Source organism: Dipodomys merriami, unplaced genomic scaffold (genome assembly GCF_024711535.1).
Source record: "Dipodomys merriami isolate MVZ:Mamm:240054 unplaced genomic scaffold, mDipMer1.0.p SCAF_1, whole genome shotgun sequence".
In the NCBI taxonomy this organism is placed as follows: domain Eukaryota; kingdom Metazoa; phylum Chordata; class Mammalia; order Rodentia; family Heteromyidae; genus Dipodomys; species Dipodomys merriami.
The window spans coordinates 55,079,161-55,101,225 of NW_027202270.1; the positions used below are offsets into that span (position 1 = coordinate 55,079,161).

The 22,065-nt window shown below is 39.7% G+C and overlaps 1 protein-coding gene across 10 annotated transcripts in view; it reads right to left on the bottom strand.

Annotated features, from left to right (window-relative positions):
* The window catches only part of Tanc1 (tetratricopeptide repeat, ankyrin repeat and coiled-coil containing 1), a 229,141-nt gene that overhangs the window by 117,578 nt on the left and 89,498 nt on the right, over positions 1 to 22,065 (bottom strand). For all 10 annotated transcript variants that reach the window (XM_070022615.1, XM_070022628.1, XM_070022620.1 and 7 more), the window contains one exon: positions 2,849 to 3,046. In XM_070022615.1, the coding sequence (XP_069878716.1) occupies positions 2,849 to 3,046 (198 nt within the window). The remainder of the gene's footprint in view (positions 1 to 2,848; positions 3,047 to 22,065) is intronic.

The window sequence follows — 22,065 nt, forward strand, 5'->3', positions numbered from 1 at the left end:
GAATTTTGCATCTGAGGAGAGAGAATGAGTTCAGCTGTGAACACAACATGGGTAAGAGGAAATACAGCCAACCAACAGGATAGATATCAATGGATAGAAAATTATAAAAGGTTAATTATAAAAGGTTTTTGGGGAGAAAGGGGAGATTTTGGCTAACCTAAGAGATGCTTGTTAACAATCAATCCTGAGGGGCATTTAGTAAAAGGATGAGGAAACTAATTGGGAGGGGGGAGAGTTTGGGGAGTTCCCTTCCTAAATTGATGTAGCAAGTTTCTTTGTTAAAACGGGATCTTTTACAACAGAATGTAGGTAGGACTGGGAGATGGTTCAGAAGCCAAACATTTGTTGAAAATGTGTTCATATGAACACTAATAACTTGAGAAGGGAGAACAAATAACTCAACTAATAAAGAGAAGGTAAGATGCAGTGTGTAAGTTTTAGAAAGTAGATTAGTTCCAGCCAGGGTGAGTTAGCAAGAGAAGTACTGTGGGAACTAGGATCTGAAGACAAGACTTCTGACAGAGATACAGCAGTGCAGAGGGCAAACGGAAGAAAGGACATTCCAGGAATTTCCCCCAAATACTGATAAACAGGTCAAATTCCTTGGCAGAGGAAATCACTTCGTACATACCAAAAAGGTTTCCAAGTCCCAGCTAAGGATATGACTGTAAACAAAGTGGTCCAAACCAAGAAAGTTCTAGAACAATAAAAAATTTTGGAAATTCACCAAATTCACAGCACTATTTCTTTTTCTCTCTTGTTTTTAGTACTGGGATTAAATTCAGCCTTGAGCCATGTCTCTATCCCTTTCTGCTTTCGTTATTTTTCAGATGGTATCTCTGGGCTTTTTTTTTCTTACCCTGGGCCCCAAATCCTCCTATGTCTTCCATAGAGCTTGGATTATAGATATGAGCCACCACAGCCAGTTCAGCACCATTTCCAACATTCATTGCTTTAAGATTTTTCCCTCTTAACTTTACCACACACTAATTTCAAGTATCCAATAAAAGATTCACAAATAATGCATGTGGAACTAGATTAAGAGGATACTGATTAATTTTACATCCCAGGGCACATTTTAGATGATTCTGAATATGTTTGTATGTACTTGAGAGGAAAAAAAAAAGAAAAACTTGGAAAGGCACATGATCAATAAGGTCCCAAATTATCCTGTATTTTGCAAGCAAGTATTCAGCAAATGTGAAAGAATTATCAAACTATTATGTTTCCAGGTTTTCCTCATACCTGAATCAATTACACCCCACCCCACCCCGCCCCCAGTAACATTAAGTGTAAAAAGTTGATGATGGTAAGGCAAGCCAAAATACTTCATGGAGTAATCCATGAGTCCCTAGTCTCGGTCCCATTACAAGTCCAAGTTTCACAAGAAATTTTTATAGTTATTCAAATGCTGGGTGATGTCATCAAATAAGCTGTATCAGAGTATATAATATTTGGTAGCAATAAGCAGATGGGTATCAAAACTAACTTATAACTAAATAATTAATTTCCTTTAAATGCACCTAGAAAGACTCCCTGGTGCTTAATTAATTCATCAGCAAGCAATCTACAAAAGTGATACCTAACATTATTACTGGTAACAAGAACTTGAATCTTGGGCTAGAGGCATGGCTCAGGTGGTAAAGAGCCAGCCTTGCAAGCAAGGGAGCAAGCTCACTAAATTTATAGCCCTGACTTCAACCTCTACTACCAGTTTTTTGGGTTTTGTTTTTTATTTTATTTTTTTAAGAATCTTTGTGAAAGTCTAGGCTAGATGGTCTAAAGAAAAGACTTTCACTGCTCTTTGAAAATTCCAGGTTTCACATTATTGTTATTGAAAAAACATATCTAATAAAGGTTTTAGTTATTCCCATGTACAGATCCAAAAAAAAAAGAGACAAATTATTGAAATAATGTTTTAAAGCATTCTTCCATATATGGGAAAAGCTGTCTTTTCAATCAAAGTGGGTTACTTAAAAGTTCCGGCTTTGGCCTGCAGGCTTGGCTTTTGTTAAGTATTCTAAAACAATATCAGGCGCCCAGGCCCAGAGTTCAAGCCCCACGACCGACAAAAAAAAATAAAAATAAAAAAATAAAAATAAAAAAAATAAAACAATATCAGCAAGTACTGAAAGGAAAAGAAGAGATGCTTTGGGATAAGGAAGGATTTTTGAAATATAAGTTTGTTCTTTAACTGGTTTTCTAAAATGGAATTAAGGCACACCTCACAAGACACACCTTTGATAGTTCAAGAAATAACAGAAGATATGGGTATATTTTGAGAATGGGTATATTTTGAAATTGCTTGTATACTGTTCATCTTATTTCAAAGTTTTTAATGGTCACTTTACATAGCATCTTCCCCCTTTCAAACTAGCCAATAGAGAGCAGATTCTGAACCTGAACTCAACCAATCTGAGCAGAGGGACAGGGCCTGCTTCATTAGGGATAAATACAGAATAGCTTGCCTACTCTGAGTGAGTACTTGCCAGATTTCTGGTTGATGGCACAATTCTTTGTTTTGTGTCTATCATTGTGACTCTGGTGGTTTTTGGAGCATAACATAAAACTCCTTTGAAATTAAATTATGCAAATAAAAACTGATGAATTTTTTAAAGCTTAAAAAATTATTCCAAAAGTTATTGCAAGAAAAAAATTCTTGGATTTAAGCATCAGCCTCATTAACTCATCCTCTCAAGTCCTGGGCTTTTAGAGATTTCTGGTGCAAGCCACCATGCCTGGCTTTCCTGGAATATTTCTTATGGGGACTTGTTTCAGTTACTTTCAAAACATGTATTACTTAGTAACTAAGACAGCTCCTTTAGATACCAATCAGCCCTTTGCTTACCTGGAGATTTTTTGCTTGATCTTGATTGTGCCAAGTGAGATTGTCTAGGCAGCAAGGGTGAGGACGGCAGAGACATGGAGACACCTTTGGCCAAGCTCACACGATAGGAATCCTCTGCTGCAGGAGGACTATTCACAGGAGAGTCGCCTCCAAGACCAGGAGGCAGAATGGGAGGAGTCTCTGGACCAAAGTCACCTCCTGGAGAAAAAAAATAATACTTTAGGTTATGTCAACCAGATGACAATCATACAAATTATTAAAGCTAAATTCTTAGAATATAATTCCCAAACAATATTAGTATAGACTTTCCTTGATTTGTGAATTGAACTCAATGACTAAAGTAATCTAGCACTTGAGTCACATTCTCCAGTCCTTTTGTTTTTACTTAGTTTTAGAGATAGTCTCAAAACAACCTGCAACGGGTGAAGTTGAGATCCTTGGCCCCCTGAATAAAGCTGACTTAACTTTTCTTCTGCCTTTTCTTGGAAAAATTATTATTTGCATTTCTGTGATTATTGAAGTTGAACATTTGAAGCATGAAAAGAGCTAAAGAAAGTGCAACATCCAAACAGCATTTTGTTATTTAATCACCTGTTGCTGGATATCTTGTTTGTTTCTACCTCTTAACTAATGTATAATGCTGAAATGACATGGGTGTGCAAATATCTCTGATGGCCTTCTTTTAAATGTTTTTTTTTCCTGTGAGGAGGGGGAAAAAAATCAAGATTTACTACTTGAGTATTAGTTAAGTCAACCTCTGATCCCTTTCCTGTATTACCATCTGTTCTGACTTCATCCCAAGGAATAGGCTTAGGGATGAAATTAGAGATTAGATCAAGATCAAGTATAAAGTGAATGCTCCAGAAGAAGGTTTGATTTCAGCTAAAGGATAGGGGTTAATCTGGGTATCAAGGGAGCAAACTCCAATGCCAAGAGCTGCTCTATATTCTCTCTAAAGAAGGGTATGGGCTACTTCCACATTCTTCCTCAGCAACACCTTCCCTTCTCCCCATCTTCTTTAGTCCACAAAGCCTCGTAAAAACAAACCTCAATCAGCCCCAAACCATTTCAGGACTGGACTATGGCTCACTTATTGTGAAGGTGCCTTTGTATTCTTCCTAGATGACCTACTACAAGAAAATCAAACAATCTAGAGTAGGCAGATCCATCCTCCTAAAATATAGAGGTTACAATTACAGTGTAGAAAGTATTTGGGGAATACAGTATCTTGTCTAGGCTAGACTCTTCGAAACAGTATAGCCAATTCACAAGTACTCATTTAATATGTTTTCTCCCAGTTTCTCCTCCTCTTAATCACATTCCCTTACTCTGTACTAAGAAGTAACTGAAGAAGTACAAGGACAGAAGAGAAACCTGTAGATATCAAGCACATAGAATTGGAAAGGTTTTCCAAAAGAAAAACTAGTCTGATACATGCTAACCAACTGGTCTTTTTCTATGCCTTCCTGGCAAGGAAGGAAGGAAAGAAGGAAGGAAGGAAGGAAGGAAGGAAGGAAGGAAGGAAGGAAGGAAGGAAGGAAGGAAGGAAGGAAGGAAGGAAGGAAGGAAGGAAGGAAGGAAGGAAGGAAGGAAGGGAGGGAGGAAGGGAAGAAGGGAGGGAGGGAGGGAGGGAGGAAGGGAGGGAGGGAGGGAGGCAGGGAGGGAGGGAGGCAGGGAGGGAGGGAAGGAGGGAGGGAGGGAGGGAGGGAGGGAGGGAGGGAGGGAGGGAGGGAGGGAGGGAGGGAGGGAGGGAAGGAAGAGAGGTGGGAGGAAAGGAAGGAAGGAAGGGAAAGAAAAGGAAGAAAGGACAACTAGATTCAAAAAAAGGAGAAATACAGGGTGTCTAGCCCATTAGGAATGCTATTCTTTCAGTAAAGAGAATATAACAAATCTGCATCACTGTGCTTGTTTTTCACACTAAGAGTATTGAGGAAGGAGAGTGGCCAGTGCTATAGGCACAGGATACATGTTCAGGCTTCACTAGTAAAGACAACTACAAGGCAGAAAAGCTATCAATAGAAAAGCCATGAGCTCTGCTGTGGTTAAGCTGGCACAGTCAGAAAGGCCATTTCAGTCTCACCTGGACTATGTTTGAAGGGGTGTCAATTTGGGAAACTAGAGATTTTTCACTAGCCAGGTAAGTAGCTCGTGCTTCACACCTGTAATCCTAGCTACAGGTAGCTGAGATCTGAGGATCAAGGTTCAAAGCCAGCCTGGGCAGCAAAGTCCAAAAATTCTCATCTCTAATTACTGTGACTCAAGAAGTAAAATGCCAGCCTTGAGCAAAAGAGCTCAAGGACAGGGCCCAGGCCCTGAATTCAAGCCCCATGACACCCCCCCCCATTCCTGCGCACGCGCATGGCACACACACGCACACCAAACGTGCCCAAATGACTGGCATACAAGGGGAGAAAAAATAGAATTATTAGCAAACTTTCACTGGAATTACAAAACAGAGACATTTATAGCAAATTCTCTAGACAAAAGTTCTGTCCCTGAAGGAGGGAGCCTGCAAGAGTTAGCAAAAGCTCCTGCCTCTGCAGTACAAGTGAACAGCCCCTGCCTTGGATCTTTACATCTCTCACCCATCTGGTTTCCGTGGCAGCTCTATAAGGTACTGTAACCAATACCCAGGACCACAGAAGCAGCCTGGATCCTTGAAGGCCTTCAGCTAGTTCAGGAAGCTTCCCTTTTGGCTACTTTTTTCTTTTTCCTACCTTTTTGACTACCTTCTTCTTGCCTGTCAAGCAGTCAAATGGTTATTAGGGCAAGAGCTGGGGCGGCAACATTAATGCCAACTCCCACTGACATGCAATGTCTATGGCTTTCAAAGAGATTCATTAGAGCAGAGGGAAAGTTGTTTTCTCTGGTCCAACACTGACTTCTCAAGACTAATACCTGCCACCACCTGGTTCTCACATGAAGAATACAAGCAGGAGCTGTGCATACAATAATAGTCAGGTCACCTGATCTGCCGATGTTCCAGAAAGAAACAGTAGTAGAAGACAGAACAAAATGTAAAGAGTTAGGCCATAGCACCACAGAATTATACTCACAGGATATGGTGGTACCTTAGCCAGACAATGATTTTCCATGTGCTTGAAGAGAGGTAGAATTATCCTCTGGCTATCCTTATATTACCCAAATCACAGATTTGGGTTTGCAAATGGCTGTGGGATGTACAAGGCACAAACTCCCTACCTGCTCAGGAAGACTTCTGACCTATACATAAAAACTGAGCCTTCAAATCCCTAACTATGGATGGAAACACAAAAAAGAAAGGGAAAATACATGTAATAGTTCCAGAAATTGTGGGGGGGGGGGGGAGAGAGCTCATTACTGAGAAAAGTTTTGTTATCTTAAATATTTAGAACTCTCTGGCATAGAAGAGAAGAAATTAAGGCACGATAACTGGAGATTTAAAGCATTTCCTAATTACAAATTCTGCCCATAACCATAGTTTGCATCGAGCAAAGCAAATATTTTCAGTAACTGCAAATCTGGTAGGGAGGAGTCTCCACAACATGCCATAGCCATGAGGACCTTCAGCTTTCTGAGCAGCTGGGTTTCTGCACTTTGATCTTAGGCAGACTGCAATAAAAGTGAGACTTAGAGATGGGGTTTGGAGCATTCTAGTTGAACTTGACTTTGCCATCTCACTATAGTATCTGTCCCAAACATGTTGCTTTGTTTGGTTTTTCAGACACAAATAAACATTCAGTTTCCTTGTATTAAAAAGACACAACGCAGAGAGACAAGTTTTTGAACAGGAGGCATAGAGCACGAAGTGGGTGATCCAGCACCTCACAAGCTGCAGACAGCATTCTGGACCTGAACTTTAGCTTTAATTTCACAGGGCAGGGTGGGGGTGGGGGTTGAAAAGTCGAAGAAAGGCCAGAGCAACCCAGGATGCCAGAGGAAGAAAGTGAAAATCTCTTCAGGGTATCCACTCCAACAATGAGATACTGGTTCTGGGCAACATGACACTAGAAATTCTCTGGTTGATTTAACATTCCTCAGCAGATGCTTAAAGAGGTTTAAGAGGAATTATAGACGTTTCACTGCGCAACAACCAGCATGGCTGGCACATTTCTTTCAGTCTTGAATAGACGCAGTTTTCTTTTAACTGCAACCTACTTTATTCTCCACCTCAATTCAGTGATGGCAATCACACTTCAATCATCCTTCCTGTTGCTGTAGCAGAAACAGCAGGACAATGCATCCTCTCCAGGGCAGGCAAACTATGCTATCAGGGACCAGGGATTTATCAGGCCTCCCCCTGCTTCACTGGCTGGTGTTTCCCATGGAACACTAACACACCATAGATGATCACATCTACTGAACATGCTTGTATCTGGGAATGCCTCTAGTCCAACCACACTGTCTCAAAGACGGGAAGGCAGGCCTGGGCTTGAATAGGAAACCTGCAAGCTCAGGCTCTCACCATTCCCCGTTTAAGAAATTTGCAACATGGGCTGGGAAGGTGGCTCAGTGGTAGAGTGCTTGCCTTGCATGCATGAGGCCCTGGGTTTAATTCCTCAGCACCACATAAGAAAGAAAAAGCTGGAAGTGGTGCATTGGCTCAAGTGGTAGAGCGCTAGCCATGAGCTGAAGAGCTGAAGAACAGTGCTTAGGCCCAGAGTTCAGGCCTCATGACTGACAAAAAAAAAATGCAGCAAAACAGAGAAACAGAGACGCTCTAAAGTTATAAGGGGTAAATACATTTGGTGAAAAGGTTCTGATGATAAATATATTAGGTTTTTCAAGTTATAGTCTCTGTCATATTCTCTTTCTATCTCTCTTTCTCTCTCTCTCATACACACACCTAATTTAAAATAATCAATTTTCTGAAGTCCAAAAATAAAAGACCAAAAGAGGCACAGGGCCAAATGGACACTTACAAAGTCTTATCTATTTATAATATATAAAAATTGCATCATACACGTAAAAAAAGTAGAAAAGTCAAAGTTATAACTTCTATAAAAATAATGGCAATGCTAAAGGAAGAAAGTCATCCAGTAAGACATTTTAAAATGGCAGAAAAGGCTTTTGATAATAGTTGTTCTTTATTTTAAGTATGTTTTACTATTACAGACTATGAAAAGGGATTTAAATTTACAATGGAAGAAAATGTAAATCTGAGAGATGACTGTTTAAAGGTGGGCATGCAGAATGGTAAAGTCGGACATTAAAGATTCAAGTACATGGAATACAGGATTAGAGAAGGCTTTTTATAAAACGAGGGCAAGAAAGGCAGGCAGATGAAAGCAAAAGACTACTTCAGAAAGGATAGAACTGAGAAAGGCAAGGGTGAGCTCAGACATTCAGGTAAATAGGTCTGCAGAGGCAGGAAATAAGATTTCCATTTATCGTGCCATTGAAGTGGCTTGGGAAGGCGGGGAATGAAAGCTTAGAATAGAAAGAGAAAGATGTTCTGTTTATCCAGCTCAGAAAATGGGACCCGTGTGATACATTTAACTAGGGCATTAAGTGTATTACAGCATCCTTTGTGCAGTTCCTGCTTTGAATACACTAATGTTTCTTAAACATATATTCCATCGTAAGGTTTTATAACCACACAACTCATGTATATACTTAGAATCCTAGAAAATGGGAGATTTTCTCCATAAGACCCAGCATCATTTCTGAACCCTGAAGAAGGCTCTCTGCAACTGAATGTACTTGAGAGCATTTTATGGGGTCTCCTAGCATTTAGGCGGAAATGCTAGTAAATGTGTATCTTTACAAGGAAATTTAAGATACCCACAGCCAAGTAAATAATTGTCAAAAATGTATTCACACAATTGTAACTAATTCTACAGTGATGCCAACCAAGAGGCAAGTAAGCAGTTAGCCCTCAGGGTATGGAATAACCTAGCCAAGAGGGGAAGTTGATCCTTTTGTCTATAGAAATACTGTCCTCGTGCTACAAGTTACAGAACCAACTGTATAAATGTGCTCTGCCTTGAAGCAGATGAGTAAACAGACTGGCATTTCCTCTCTAATTGTCCAAGTTTTTTCCTTTAAGTCATGTCGCCAGGCAATGACTTTCTGTGCCTGAAAAAAGCATCTGACCTCAGACAAACTTCTACCCCCATACTCTATGGAAGAGCACTTTAAGATAAATGCTTTTCTAGATGTACTGTAAGCTGCCAGGACAAGGTGCTAGACACACTCTACATATCTCCTCATTAAACCTTACAAACATCAAGTAGGCAGTATTACTAGCCCCTTCTCAGATAAGATACCTAGACACAAAAAGGATCAAGTAACAGGCCAGCAACACCAGCAGATGTCTGAGCTGAGTTTGAACTCAGGCATTCAGACCCACAATCTATTGTCTCAGTACTGCTCCCCTTCCAAAGCTGCTGAGACACACTTTCTACATTATGTCATTCAGTATACTTAATAGGGAAAACCAAAAATAGTGTATGTAGGTCTACACACAGTACTGGGCTGCTGTGAAAAGAAATCTGTTCCCTCATCTATTTTCCCCTTCTGTGCCAGCCTGTTAATTAGTTCCAAGCACTCCTGGAATGCTCCACTGGGGAGGCACCCAGGCCAGTAATCATTAATTTTCTTTCAGTCATACCTTATGCTCTTGCCACACAAGTGAAGTGAATCAGAGATGTAGGTATTAATATAAGTCATCAAGCACCTAAATAGTTTGTTTTCCTTCTCCTTTACCTGCATTAACTCACAGTATTTGGGTCTGATGCTTCTATGGCACCAGAGAAAACCAGGTCCAGACTGTCTTCTTCTGCTAGATGAAGGTGTGGCTAAAAGGTTCATTTGACATATACTCGAAATTCACTCCTGTGCATTTCCTCAGCAGCTCATAGACCCAGGTCCTTAGGCCTTGTAGACTGCACCACAACTTAAAATCCCATGGTTCTATCAGGCCCAGTGCCCCAACACGTGATCATAGCAGCAGTCCCCAGACCTTCCATTAAGGAAGAAGCATGCATCCTCATACAGGAAGCATTTTTAAGTGTTGCAGCTCAGGCCATGGATGTTAAAACTTGCCAAGTGATTCTAGTGTGCAGCAGAGATTGAAAACAAGTAATGCTAGAACACGGTCAAAATCTGGAATGTTTGTGTTCCTACCACAAAGCAAAGAGAGGACAATGAACTTCATCCAGTCATGGTGGTAGCACAGCTGCAATCCCAACACTCAGGAGTCTAAGGGATCATGATTCCAAGTTTGAACCCAGCTTAAGGAAAACAGCAAGACCCATCCCCAGCAAAAAGAAGAAGAAGAAAAAAAAAAGAACCTTCAAGGAACTAGCAGCTTCATGAAGCTTAATGAAAGTATTCATTATTCAACATGTACATTCACTGCCTTTTACAAGTAGAAACTTGTGCATGAATGAGTGTATGTACAGATATGTATATGTATACACATGTGTGTGCACCCTTGTTCATGCAGAGAGCATCTCCAGAAGGACACATGGAACATACCATATAGTGCCTGCTGCTGGAAATAGGAAGTGACCAACTGAGAGCACAAGGAGAAAGCTGACTCTCTGATTATGACTTATAATCTCTGTGCATGTATTTCCTATAAATAAATTTCCAAGGATTAAGCCAGCAGGGCCATACTCTTTGGAAGCTCTGGGGAGAATGTAGTCCCAGCCTTCCTGTAGAGTCATCACTCCAACCTCTACCTGCATCACTGCGTTGACATCTCCCTCTATGTCCTGTCATTCCCTTTTAAGACACCAGGCATGTACAGTTACTGCTCACTGAATCCAACAGGACCTTTTAACTTATTTTAACTAAATAACATTTGCAAAGTTTACATGTACAAATAGAGACACTTTCATAGCACTGTGGCAAAGGTAGAAACTTCAATGTATCTCTTGGTGAGAATACATCTCACCCCATAACACTTTTCCTTCCAACAAATGCAGAAGTCAAAAAGCAACATCTAAAGAATTTGAGAGAGGAAACAGCATTACTGAGTCTTGTAAGACTACTAAACTTTACATTATATGTCAGATCAAAAAAAAAAATTCTTGGATACTCCAAAGTTCAGAACATGTTCAGCATACTTATCTTTTTGAATAGAAGATAGATTACTTAAGAAGAGTCAAAATTAAGTACTCAATAGTAGAAACATTGTGGCTTAGAAAGAAGGAAAAAGGCAATAAATGCTATAATCCAAGCCTTCTAGCATACAGTCTACTAACCTTCTCCTCCCTCTTCCCATTTGGGAAAAATTTTTTTTTCATTTTTCTTTTTTCCTGAACCCTTCACTTCATAGTGCAGAAAGAATTTCCTACCTTATCTGGGTGACCTCTTAAAATTATCACTGGAGCTGCTCTTCCAGACCTAATAATGGCTCACATTTTTCATGTGATTAGGATACTGGGCAGAAAAAGTTCTCTGAGCCCACCTACCCTCCAAACAAGCAAAGACAAAATACTACAATGGCTATTTTCACTGCCTAGAAACAAGTTACAGAAAAGAAAAAAGTCAGTTTATCATATGAACAACACTTTTAAACCATGTGGAATGAATATCTAGACAACAGACACCAGCTTTTATATGCTATATGACAATAACAGGAATATTATATACATAACCAAAGGCTTAGAAGAAAATTCAAGGGCCAAGAGTATTGTAGTACAGGGCAAAAAATGAGTGATCACAACATACAAGCTAGAATGATAGTGGTCCCAAGGCTGGCCTCAAGCATAAATATCAGACTAATATGTGAAAAAAACTAATAAAGGACAAAAAAGAAAGCTAAATAAAATGTGGACAGTGGCTGTTACTTATTTTTTCTTTTGTGGTACCGGGGTTTGAACTGAGGACTTTAGCTATTCTCCCATTCAACAATGGTTATTCTTAAGGTAATGAGAACATGGGCAGGTTTCTCTTTTCTTCTTGTTTTCAGGTGGAATTATATTTTGGCACTTTATTAACTTTTCACAAGATAAAATGCACTTTATTTTCTAATGAGCACTTACTTGAAATGAACTTACATCCATCTCCATTTTATTATAGACCCTGCCCAGCAGAGACCTGTCAGGTTCCAGGGGTTCTCGAGTTTCTGGCTCTTAGTCTTAGACCCTCTAATCATGTTCACTGTTCTTCAACCCAACCAGCTCTGACATGTCTCCACCTTCCTGATGTAGGACACTCTTGCCTACTGACTGATCTACAATGAAATTCTAGACTAGCTTCCCCTCCCAAAGGACTGAACCAGAAAAGTCACTAGCCTAGTTGTCTTCACTCAACTTCCCTGCCTCCAACCTCCGATCTAAACCAATTAATGCTTTCCTTAACATTAAATTTATTTTAAAACAACAATCTGAACATATTCTCTAAATTTATAATGACAAACGTAGAGAACTCCATTGTTCTACTGAACTCACTTGAGGATAACAACAAATGATCACCAGGCTGTGATGCTGCACCTCTCCAAGTCAATGGTGCCCCAGAACCAGCAATGAGGCCACCTGCAACTGTATATCCAACCATTGAGTATCCAACTCCTGCAGCCCCTTCTACCTCCGTTATATACCTAGCTCCAGAATCACTGCCAGAGCCCATTTACCTTTGAAATGTACATTGTGGGTGTCAGGGGCATGTCAGGGCTTACAAAGTGCTGTTTTATTAACTACGAGTATAGGCCCATCATGTATATTTGCTCTAATAAATAAGCTAACACAACTGTTTGTTTCTTCTTTTTTGTTGATACTAGAGCTTCAACTCAGGGCCTGGAAGCTGCCTCAGCTTTTTGGCTAAAGACTGGCACTCTACCACTAGAGCCACAGCTTCACTTTTGGCTTTTTGCTGGTTAACTGGAGGTTAAGAGTCTAAGACTTTCCTGCCTGTGCTGACTTCAAACCTTGATCCTCACATCTCAGGTTCTAGAGGAGCTCTGATTACAGAGGTGAGCCACTGATGCCCAGCAACCTTCCAACTGTTAACTCTTAGTGTGTATGCTAGACAGCTTACTACTTAGTATGCATTCATTTATCTATCCATCCTTTCTCATTTAAAATATATGCTGTCACTATACCCTTGTTATAGATGAGAAAACCAAGACAAAAGAAGACTAAGAAAGTTACCTGGGTTCCCACAGCCTACAAGTGGCAGACCCAGATTTGAACCCAAGCAGTCTGACTGCAGAGTCAGAACACTCAATCACAGTATCACAGTGGCCTGTCCCAGGTAAGGGATTCCCTAACCAAGGTGTAGACTATGCATGGAACACAGTTTGGAGCTTAAGAAATACTGTCAGTTACAGATACTTTAGAAAGTCATGTTTCTCTGAATGATAGTCATCAGGAACATTCTGTTACATTGGACATGCTGACATTTTGGGGGTGGAAAAATAAGTGGAGGGAAAAAGACTTTGAGAACAATACCATAACCAGTACACCACCCCCTCACTAAGTACTCAGATCCAAACTCTGACAGTCCCATCAACAAAGCTGTCTGCCAGCAGGCCTTGCTGCAAGAGAAAAGGAAAGAATGGAAGAGAGTTGCTATCACTTATTCCAACTCCTTACATATAAAATGAAATCTATAAACATGGGGGGGGGGGAATGGCACAGCATTAGGAGGTAGCATGTAAAGTTTTTCTTCCACAAAACATACTTGAAAATGCAATACAACCAACTTAGTTGATATTCTAGAAAGATGTAGGCTAAATCAGCTGTACATGTTGAAAAGGACCTTCACAAGGTTCTTCTCAATTTATATGAAGCATAAATAACAGAGGATAGGATGAGATGACTGCATTTTCTGTATTTTATTTGTATGAGGATGCTGGAGTTTTGTGGGGAAAGTTTTTGTATTTTCTTAGCCATATTGCTGCTCCACCATCACACACACACACACACACACACACACACACACACACACACACACACACACACACACACACACACACACACACACACACACACACACACACACACACACACACACACACACACACACACACACACACACACACACACACACACACACACACACACCATTGCTCAGTTTTCAAAAGAGCAGCCTCAATTACATGTCTAGTAAAATATCTTAGCAACAATGTCAATATTGTCTCATTGCAGAGAACCACATTAACATTCCACTCTAATCGTGATTTCTCAAAAACAAAATGGAATGAAAGTTATTTACTTCATTCTCTATGAGCATCTCTCTGGGAAAAAAATGCACTCCTAACATCATGTAAATTAAGCATCAAAATAATATTCACTAGCTATTACTTCTGACTTGGAACTTTAAGTATGTGAATAAGCAAATGGTGACAAGGAATCAACATAAACACAAGTACCAAATAAAATACACTGAAAAATTACTTTGATCAAATCCTGTCTCTTGTTGCTTCTGTAAATAGAATCCTTTCACTTATCTGTATATCTGTATTTCAAGTTCACTTTATAAGATTGCCAAAAGCAGGGTTTATTAGATAATAAGGGGGTCTGATTCTTCTAAGAGTTTTCAGTTACAAATGTGGATGGCTGGCTGGGAGTGTCCCTACAGTGACCTAGGAAATAAAGAGTATACTAGCAGCTCCCAAATCTAAATATCCAAAATCATTTTTCAAGGCCCTGTAATTCTACCTACTAGAGAGAGGGTGATAGGAGGATGAGTTTGAGGCAATCCTAGGCAATTAGTAAGATCATGTCTCAAAAAAAAATGAAGTTGGAGGCATGCCTCAGTTGGTGGAGCACTAGCCAATGAGTGAAAGTGTTAGGTACTAAGTTCAAGTCCTAGCCTTAGACCAAAAATAAAATAAATGAAATGAAATAAAAGCCACTGGTACAGCCCATGCCTAGGAAGTACCAATCCCTGGATTCAATCTCCAGCCTGTATACATACACATACATATATACATATGTGGTATGCATGTAAATGTATATATACGTACATGTGTATACATACACATGTGTATATATATATAATTTCTACTACTCCAAAATATTATAGATGCTTTAAGCAACACTTGTGGTGAGTGATTTAGGTCTGGTGAGAATTTCAGTCATCTGGTACCTAGGTGAACTGGCCAGATTTAGAAATTAATGCACCAAACAATTACACTATGGCCTCATCTTGTAAAGCTGAAGCAATTGCAGAATTATATGTGCCACAGCACCTCCGAATGCACAAAATCTTTGCAGACACACAGGCTGCTGGCTCCAGATCCTGGCATCCAGGCCTCACATCCCTGCCCTCTTCTATCTCCTAGCAAACACAGGCCTTGTGGACTGTTTACAACAACCATTCACACAGCACTCTGCTAAGGACAAGACTAGTTAGCAGCTCCTTCCTCCATCTGCACCAGATGGAATAGCAAGGGTCCAGTCTGCCACACAGACTAGTGAGCTAAGGAAACAAAACATCCAAGATGTTCCATACACTGAAGTCTAAGGAAAGAGTGTCAATGGCAGAAATTACCATAAATTATAATAATTTCAGTATTTATAAAATGCTTACTATAGTCAAGGCACGGTTACAAGCACTTTTTTGGGGGAGGGGGTCCGGTCATGGGGCCTGAACTCTGGGCCTGGGCGCTGTCCCTCAGCTCTTCAGCTCAAGGCTAGCACTCTACCACTTGAGCCACAGCGCCACTTCCAGCTTTTTTCTTTTTGCTTATGTGGTGCTGAGGAATCGAACCCAGGGCCTCATGCATACAAGGCAAGCGCTCTACCACTGAGCCACTTTCCCAGCCCCACAAGCACGTTGATTTATTTAATCTTCACAAGAACCACAGAAAGACAGAGAGAGAGACAGAAAGACAGAGAGACAGAGAGAGAAGACTATCATCTTTATGTATCAGCAGGGCACTGGTTCCAACCGCACAACCCCAACCCCTGGTGAGTACCAAAATCTGATGATATTCAAATCCCTTATACAAAATGGCATAATACTTGCACATAACATATGTGTAGTTTATATATTTTAAATCACCCCTGCATTATAACTCCTGATATAAAAAGTTATGTTGAATTGTTACCCACATTTTTACCCTCACATTGAGATTTAGAAAACAACCCATTTTCTTTAACTTGTAATTGCAAATGAGGCAGAGTTACCTTTATTTTATAGGCAAGAAACCAGGATTCAGAAAAATAAATTGTTCCCAGAGAACTAGTAGGCACATTCAAACTGAAACTCTTAACCTATATTTTTTTAAAGCCAACTAGAAACACTCTTAACTCATTTTTAAGATGCTACATCCGTAGCTATAAAGGGATCTAAGGTACTCTATGGGAAGTCCAACAACCATGGCTGCAGGGGAACAACCCATTCCTAGACTGTCTCACCTTCGGAATCTTGGGACCAAGAATATAGCTCTAAAAGGTTTAATCTGATTAGCAGCAAACACACAATAAGCACGGAAACAGAGGACTGACCTCCTTAAGAATGTGGTGTAGAAGCTCTCACTTTCAACACTAAAGTTAGACAAAATTCTTTTGCTTAATCTCCAAAATAAAGGATGACATTCATGAGTCATTTTAGGTTTTACAATTCAGAATTAAACAGGAAGCATGTTTGTTTTCCTTAAAACTGCAGATATGTAAGCTATCACTGGTTAGCTACCTACCAAAATATTACAACAGCCACTGTAGTCAACAACAATTTTTAAAAAAGGAAAAAAAAAACCAACAACAAGCAAATGAGCAAACAAAGAACCCATGCACTCAGGATGCCTAAAGGTCACTGGTCAGGGGCCTAATTCCATTTTGTCCCTCTGCCTGCACTGTTGCATCTGAACTTTTCATGAGTCTCTCCCTGAAGTCACCTTGGTCTCAAGGAAGGAGAAGACTGATGCATGGGTGCCTTGTGACAAAAACCGAAGTTCGCTTTTCTTTTGGGGACCAGACCCTAACTGAAATGACAATGATCAAGTTGGTCATATCTGTCTGGGAAATTCATTATACAATCTCTCATTCCTTGTTCCAATTCTTCCTCTACTTAAATCGTGTATCAGTACACAGAAAGAGATCTTGGGGTCACTAACCCCATGTCTTCCCAAAGTATCCACATTCTGATTAAATCACCAGTGGCCCACACCTGTAATCCCAGCTACCCAGAAGGCTGAGACGGAGGATCCAGGTTCAAAACTAGCCTGGGAAGGTAAGGCCATGAGATTCTTATCTCCAATTAACCACCAAAAAGCCGGAAGTGGAGTTGTGGTTCAAATGATAGAGTGCCTAGGCCCTGAGTTTAAGTCCCTGGAGCAGAGAAAATCACAAAGAAGAAAGAATCAGTGGCTCACACAGAAATCCAAATATGGAGTTTTTATAGGAATTATGCTGCATATGGATGATAACAGTCATATATAACAAGTCTTTTCTCTTTTAAAAAAAATAAAACACCTTCAGGCAAGGAAAAACTTGGAACATGAAATTAGATTTTACTTTTTTTATTAAAAAAGTCTCTGAATATCTAATTTAGAATTTCCCTATTGCAGATTAAGCTTCTAGCTCATTCACACATACACATACATACAGAAAGGTATATGGGGGGGGCAAGTTATATAGTGTTGTTTAGTTTTGTGACATCTTGGAGGGTGACTCAAATAGGCATGGGTCTGGCGAGAGGTGTTACTGGCCCTAAGGAGTGGATGGTATGGGGTGACTGAATTCTTCCTTCTAGTCCAAAGCTTTCTCCAAATAACTCTGTCAGAATAAACCAGAAGTGCAACATGAAACTATCATGGCTCAGTATGTATAGGTGTATGACATAAATGCCACATATTTATTCTCTTCTTTCTCTAACAAATCTTTCACTCTTTCTATTTCCTTAGACCACAGCGAAAAGCTACCAAGAGGGTGGAGTGGGGCAGGGGCCTTCAAACAATAAAGATGTTTACTCGTGAGGAATGGGTTGGGTAAAATTTTACAAATCTATTCTCAAAATTACTTTGGCAAATTGTGAAATGCGGTTAACAATGAAAAATGATTTCAGTTAAATTTCCCAAAGAAGGATAAAATGCAAGCACTTGATACAATAAAAGGTTAAAAATTATTTCTAAAGTATAAATTGCCATACAGCAACTGACTCAGAGCTTGTCTGGTTTTGTTCTGGGGAAAAGAATAAAGATGAGACATGCACTTTTAGAACCCAAAGTAGATGATAGACTTAGTACTTGAGAATCTGAAATCATAGAAAGAAACCACAAAAACACCACTCTTTGCCTGAGATCCATCCTGCCTTCTTCAACTTCCAGGGAAGAAACAATAAATTTTCAGAGTTTCTATGCAAGCTAGGAGTTGTGATGTATACTTTTAAACCTAGCACTAGAGAGACTGAGATAGGAAGACTAAAAGTTAGGCTACCTAATGAGGTTTTTGTTGTTTTGTTATTTTGATTTTGTTTTGTTTTCTTTATTTCTGAAATAAAGTCTATATTTCTATGTTGCCCAGGTTAGACTCAAGCTTGTGATCCTCCGGCCTCACTCTCTGGAGTGCCATGATTACAGGTCTAAACTACAATAGGACTACACAACAACTTCTAGGACAACCTAGACTCAATAGCAAGACCCTGGCTCAGGTACCCTGCATTTTGTATATACAATTTTCTAATTTGGGGAGGGGAAGGGAAATAACAAAATGCTGAAATAAGGATATAGGCTGACCCATTGTAATAATGAGATGTACAAGACACTATGTTTAAAGTGAACTTTACAATTTTGGGGAGGCAAGGGTTAAGGAAGTGGGGAGGAAAGGGATGGTAGGAGAAAAACAAAGGAGGGGATAACAATGTTCAATAGGAAATATATTCATTACCTTACTCATGTAACTGTAACCCCTCTGTACAGTTTCTTTACAATAAAACATTAATTTAATTTAAAAAATAATATTACTGCAAAAGACTGAAACTCAGTCTGAAAAATAATATTGTTTGTTCTTTAAGCTATTGCACAGTACTGAATATCTAGCAAAAGTCAAATTGTCAAGTTAGATGCTTTTGCAGACAGGTTCTCTTATTTAACCCTGACAACCTTGTAAGGTTAACTTTTTAACATTAAGAAATTTATCTGAGGTCAAGTTAACTGAGAGGTGATCAAGCTGAGATCTGAATCTGTGTCTTGTTTTTGGTTTTGGAGGGGGTTTTATCCGTCATGGGACTTGAACTCTGGGCTTAGGTGGTGTCCCTGAGCTCTTCAGCTCAAGGCAAGTGCTCTACCACTTTCGCCACAGTGCCACCTCCGGTTTTCTGGTGGTAAACTGGAGCTAAGAGTCTCACAGCTTTTCTGACAGGGCTGGCTTTGAACCATGATCCTCAGCTCTCAGACGCCTGAGTATTATCTAGAATTATAGGCATGAGCCACCAGTGTTAGGCTTGTGTCTTATAATTCTAAAGGATATGTTTTTTTTCCCCTAGACTGTGCAAGGAAAAACTGATGAAGGAATCTATCAAATCAGAAAGAACAGTATTCCACTCTTACAGAAAAACAGCTTGGTTGTGTTCTATGTTTAAATCATGTTCTAATATTCTGCAGAATCTACTTACCCTGGTAAAGAGAACTATATTACCTTTATGATGAATTATTTCTGCTATTTTTTGGTTAGGAAACATTTTTGGAGTCTGTTAGCAAGAAGATACCAAATACCCATAGCTCAGCAAGACAGTCACTGCACTAAATTCCTAAATAATAGCCCACAACCACAGAAAATGGGCAATGCAATGCAGAATAATCAAAAGCAGCCTCATATTTTCTGAATAAAACAAAGCATCATTTGTATTGAGACATTTTTAGGAGGTACCACTGGAAACCAGATTGCAGCCTGGAACAGCTTAAAATACCAAGTTTAACAATCACATCAATGGCTTTTAAACTTTAGAGGCAAACAGCTTCCTTTACTTCAAATTCAAAGTGAAGAATTAGATGCAAAGCTAACAGATTAGTTCAGTGCACTGAGAGGCTTAGAGACTAACCAGTGCCTTAATTCATACCATTGCAAGAGTAGTTAGCCAACCACCTGGGTTTTAATGATGGCAAGGTGAAGACCAAATGTTTTTCATAAATTGTTTGAAACTAAAGTTCCCATTCTTTTTTAAAAAAGAAAAAAAGAACACAAATAATTAAGCAGTAAAAAAAAACAATAGACTAGTAAATAATATTTTGGCACATTAAGAAATGGTTCTTTCATCAGTTTGCATTTTGAGATGGTACCACAATGAACAGCTCGCCAATTTCTGCCTTTTGCCTAACCTTATACCTACTGCTACATAGAGATTGAACAACTAAGAGAGCTGGATAGGACACAACATTTATGGGTTCAAGACTGGCAAGACAGTTGGGCTGGGAAGGTGGCTCAGTGGTAGAGCACTTGCCTTGCATGCTCGAGGCCCTGGGTTTGATTCCTCAGCACCACATAAGAAAAAAGCCGGAAGTGGCGCTGTGGCTCAAGTGGTAGAGTCCTAGCTTTGAGCTGAAGAGCTGAGGGACAGCACCCAGGCCCAGAGTTCAGGCCCCACGACCGGATCCAAAAAAAAAAGACTGGCAAGAGAGCAGGAAAAGGGATGGACACACACACACGCCTTTCCTGGCTAATACTTTCATGGGGACACACACACACACACACACACACACACACACACACACACACACACACACACACACACACACACACACACACACACACACACACACACACACACACACACACACACACACACACACACACACACACACACACACACACACACACACACACACACACACACACACACACACACACACACACACACACACAGAGGCCTTTCGTGGCTAATACTTTCATGGGGAGATAAAAATCTCCAGGGTTTATAGAAAAAACAGTATCTACTGTGAACTTTTATTACTTCATAAACAGTGGATAAAAATAACATTTCATTTTTTAAAGATAAGATGATAAAAAATCAAATAACTAGTGGAGCCATTTACTTGCTATAAGGAAGTAGTAGCTGTTATTATGAACTATACAATATCTGTTCTTTGTTAGTTTTTGAAGGAGAAGAACCTGCCCAGCGTCTATAACTAAAAATCCTCCATGGAGTGAGTGTGCACATGTTTATGGGAGGCAAAAATCTATCTTGCCCTGTAGAAGCTAAGAAATCCATATATGCACTCTTACAGTTAGAATTCAGGCATGTGAATCACTCACAAGCTCCATGTTTTCTTTTCTTTTCTTTCTTCCTTATTTTTTTTTTTTTAACTGAGTTGTCTTTTATTGCAATGAGCAACAAACTCTACTGGATTGGCTATATACATGGTAACTTTCAGGCACTTTGACCTGTTGATACTGATGTTGACTTATTATCCAATCCACATTTGACAGCTACCTATGCATGTTTCTTTTTTTATTGTGAAAACACCATATAGAGGGGTTACAATTACATGGGCAAGGTAACGAGTACATTTCTTAGCAAGCATTGTTGCCTCCTCCTTTGTTTCCCCTTCCCATCCCTGCCCATCTCCTTCTCCCATGCTCCCCTCCCCCTGCCAAAGTTGTAAAGTTCATTTTTCAACATAACGACTTGTACATCTCATTGTTGCAATGGGTCCATCTGTATCCCTATTTAAACATTTGTTTTTTTCCTTCCCCTCCACAAAAAGCTCCATATTTTTTTCTTTTTTCTTTTTTTTTTTTTTTTTTTGCTGTTTTTAAGTATCTTCTACATGAATTTCTGTATCAATTTTTATATTGTGTTAGGAGAAAAACAAGATTCTTTTTTTTGGGGGAGGGGGGTCCAGTCATCAGGCCTGGGTGCTGTCCCTCAGCTCTTCAGCTCAAGGCTAGCGTTCTGCCACTTGAGCCACAGCGCCACTTCCGGCTTTTTTCTTTTTTGCTTATATGGTGCTGAGGAATCAAACCCAGGGCCTCAGGCATGCAAGGCAAGTGCTCTACCACTGCGCCATCTTCCCAGCCCAACAAGATTCTTAAAGTGAAAAATAATCTGTATATTATAATATCATTAATATTTGTCCAAAACCCATGGGACATACAACTGGAAGAATAAACTAATGTAAAAATAGTTTATTTATTTTATAAATATATATTTATATTTTTATTTTATGTCATCTTTTAGTGATTATGTGTCAATGTAACTTGTATCAATTATATCAAATGTACTATTCTAGTAGGGTTGTTGATAATGGGGATACTATATGTGTAGGGGTAAATCTCTATACTACACTGAACTTTCCTGCTTTTTAAAAAAATTCCGGCAGGGCACCAGTGCTCCTGCCT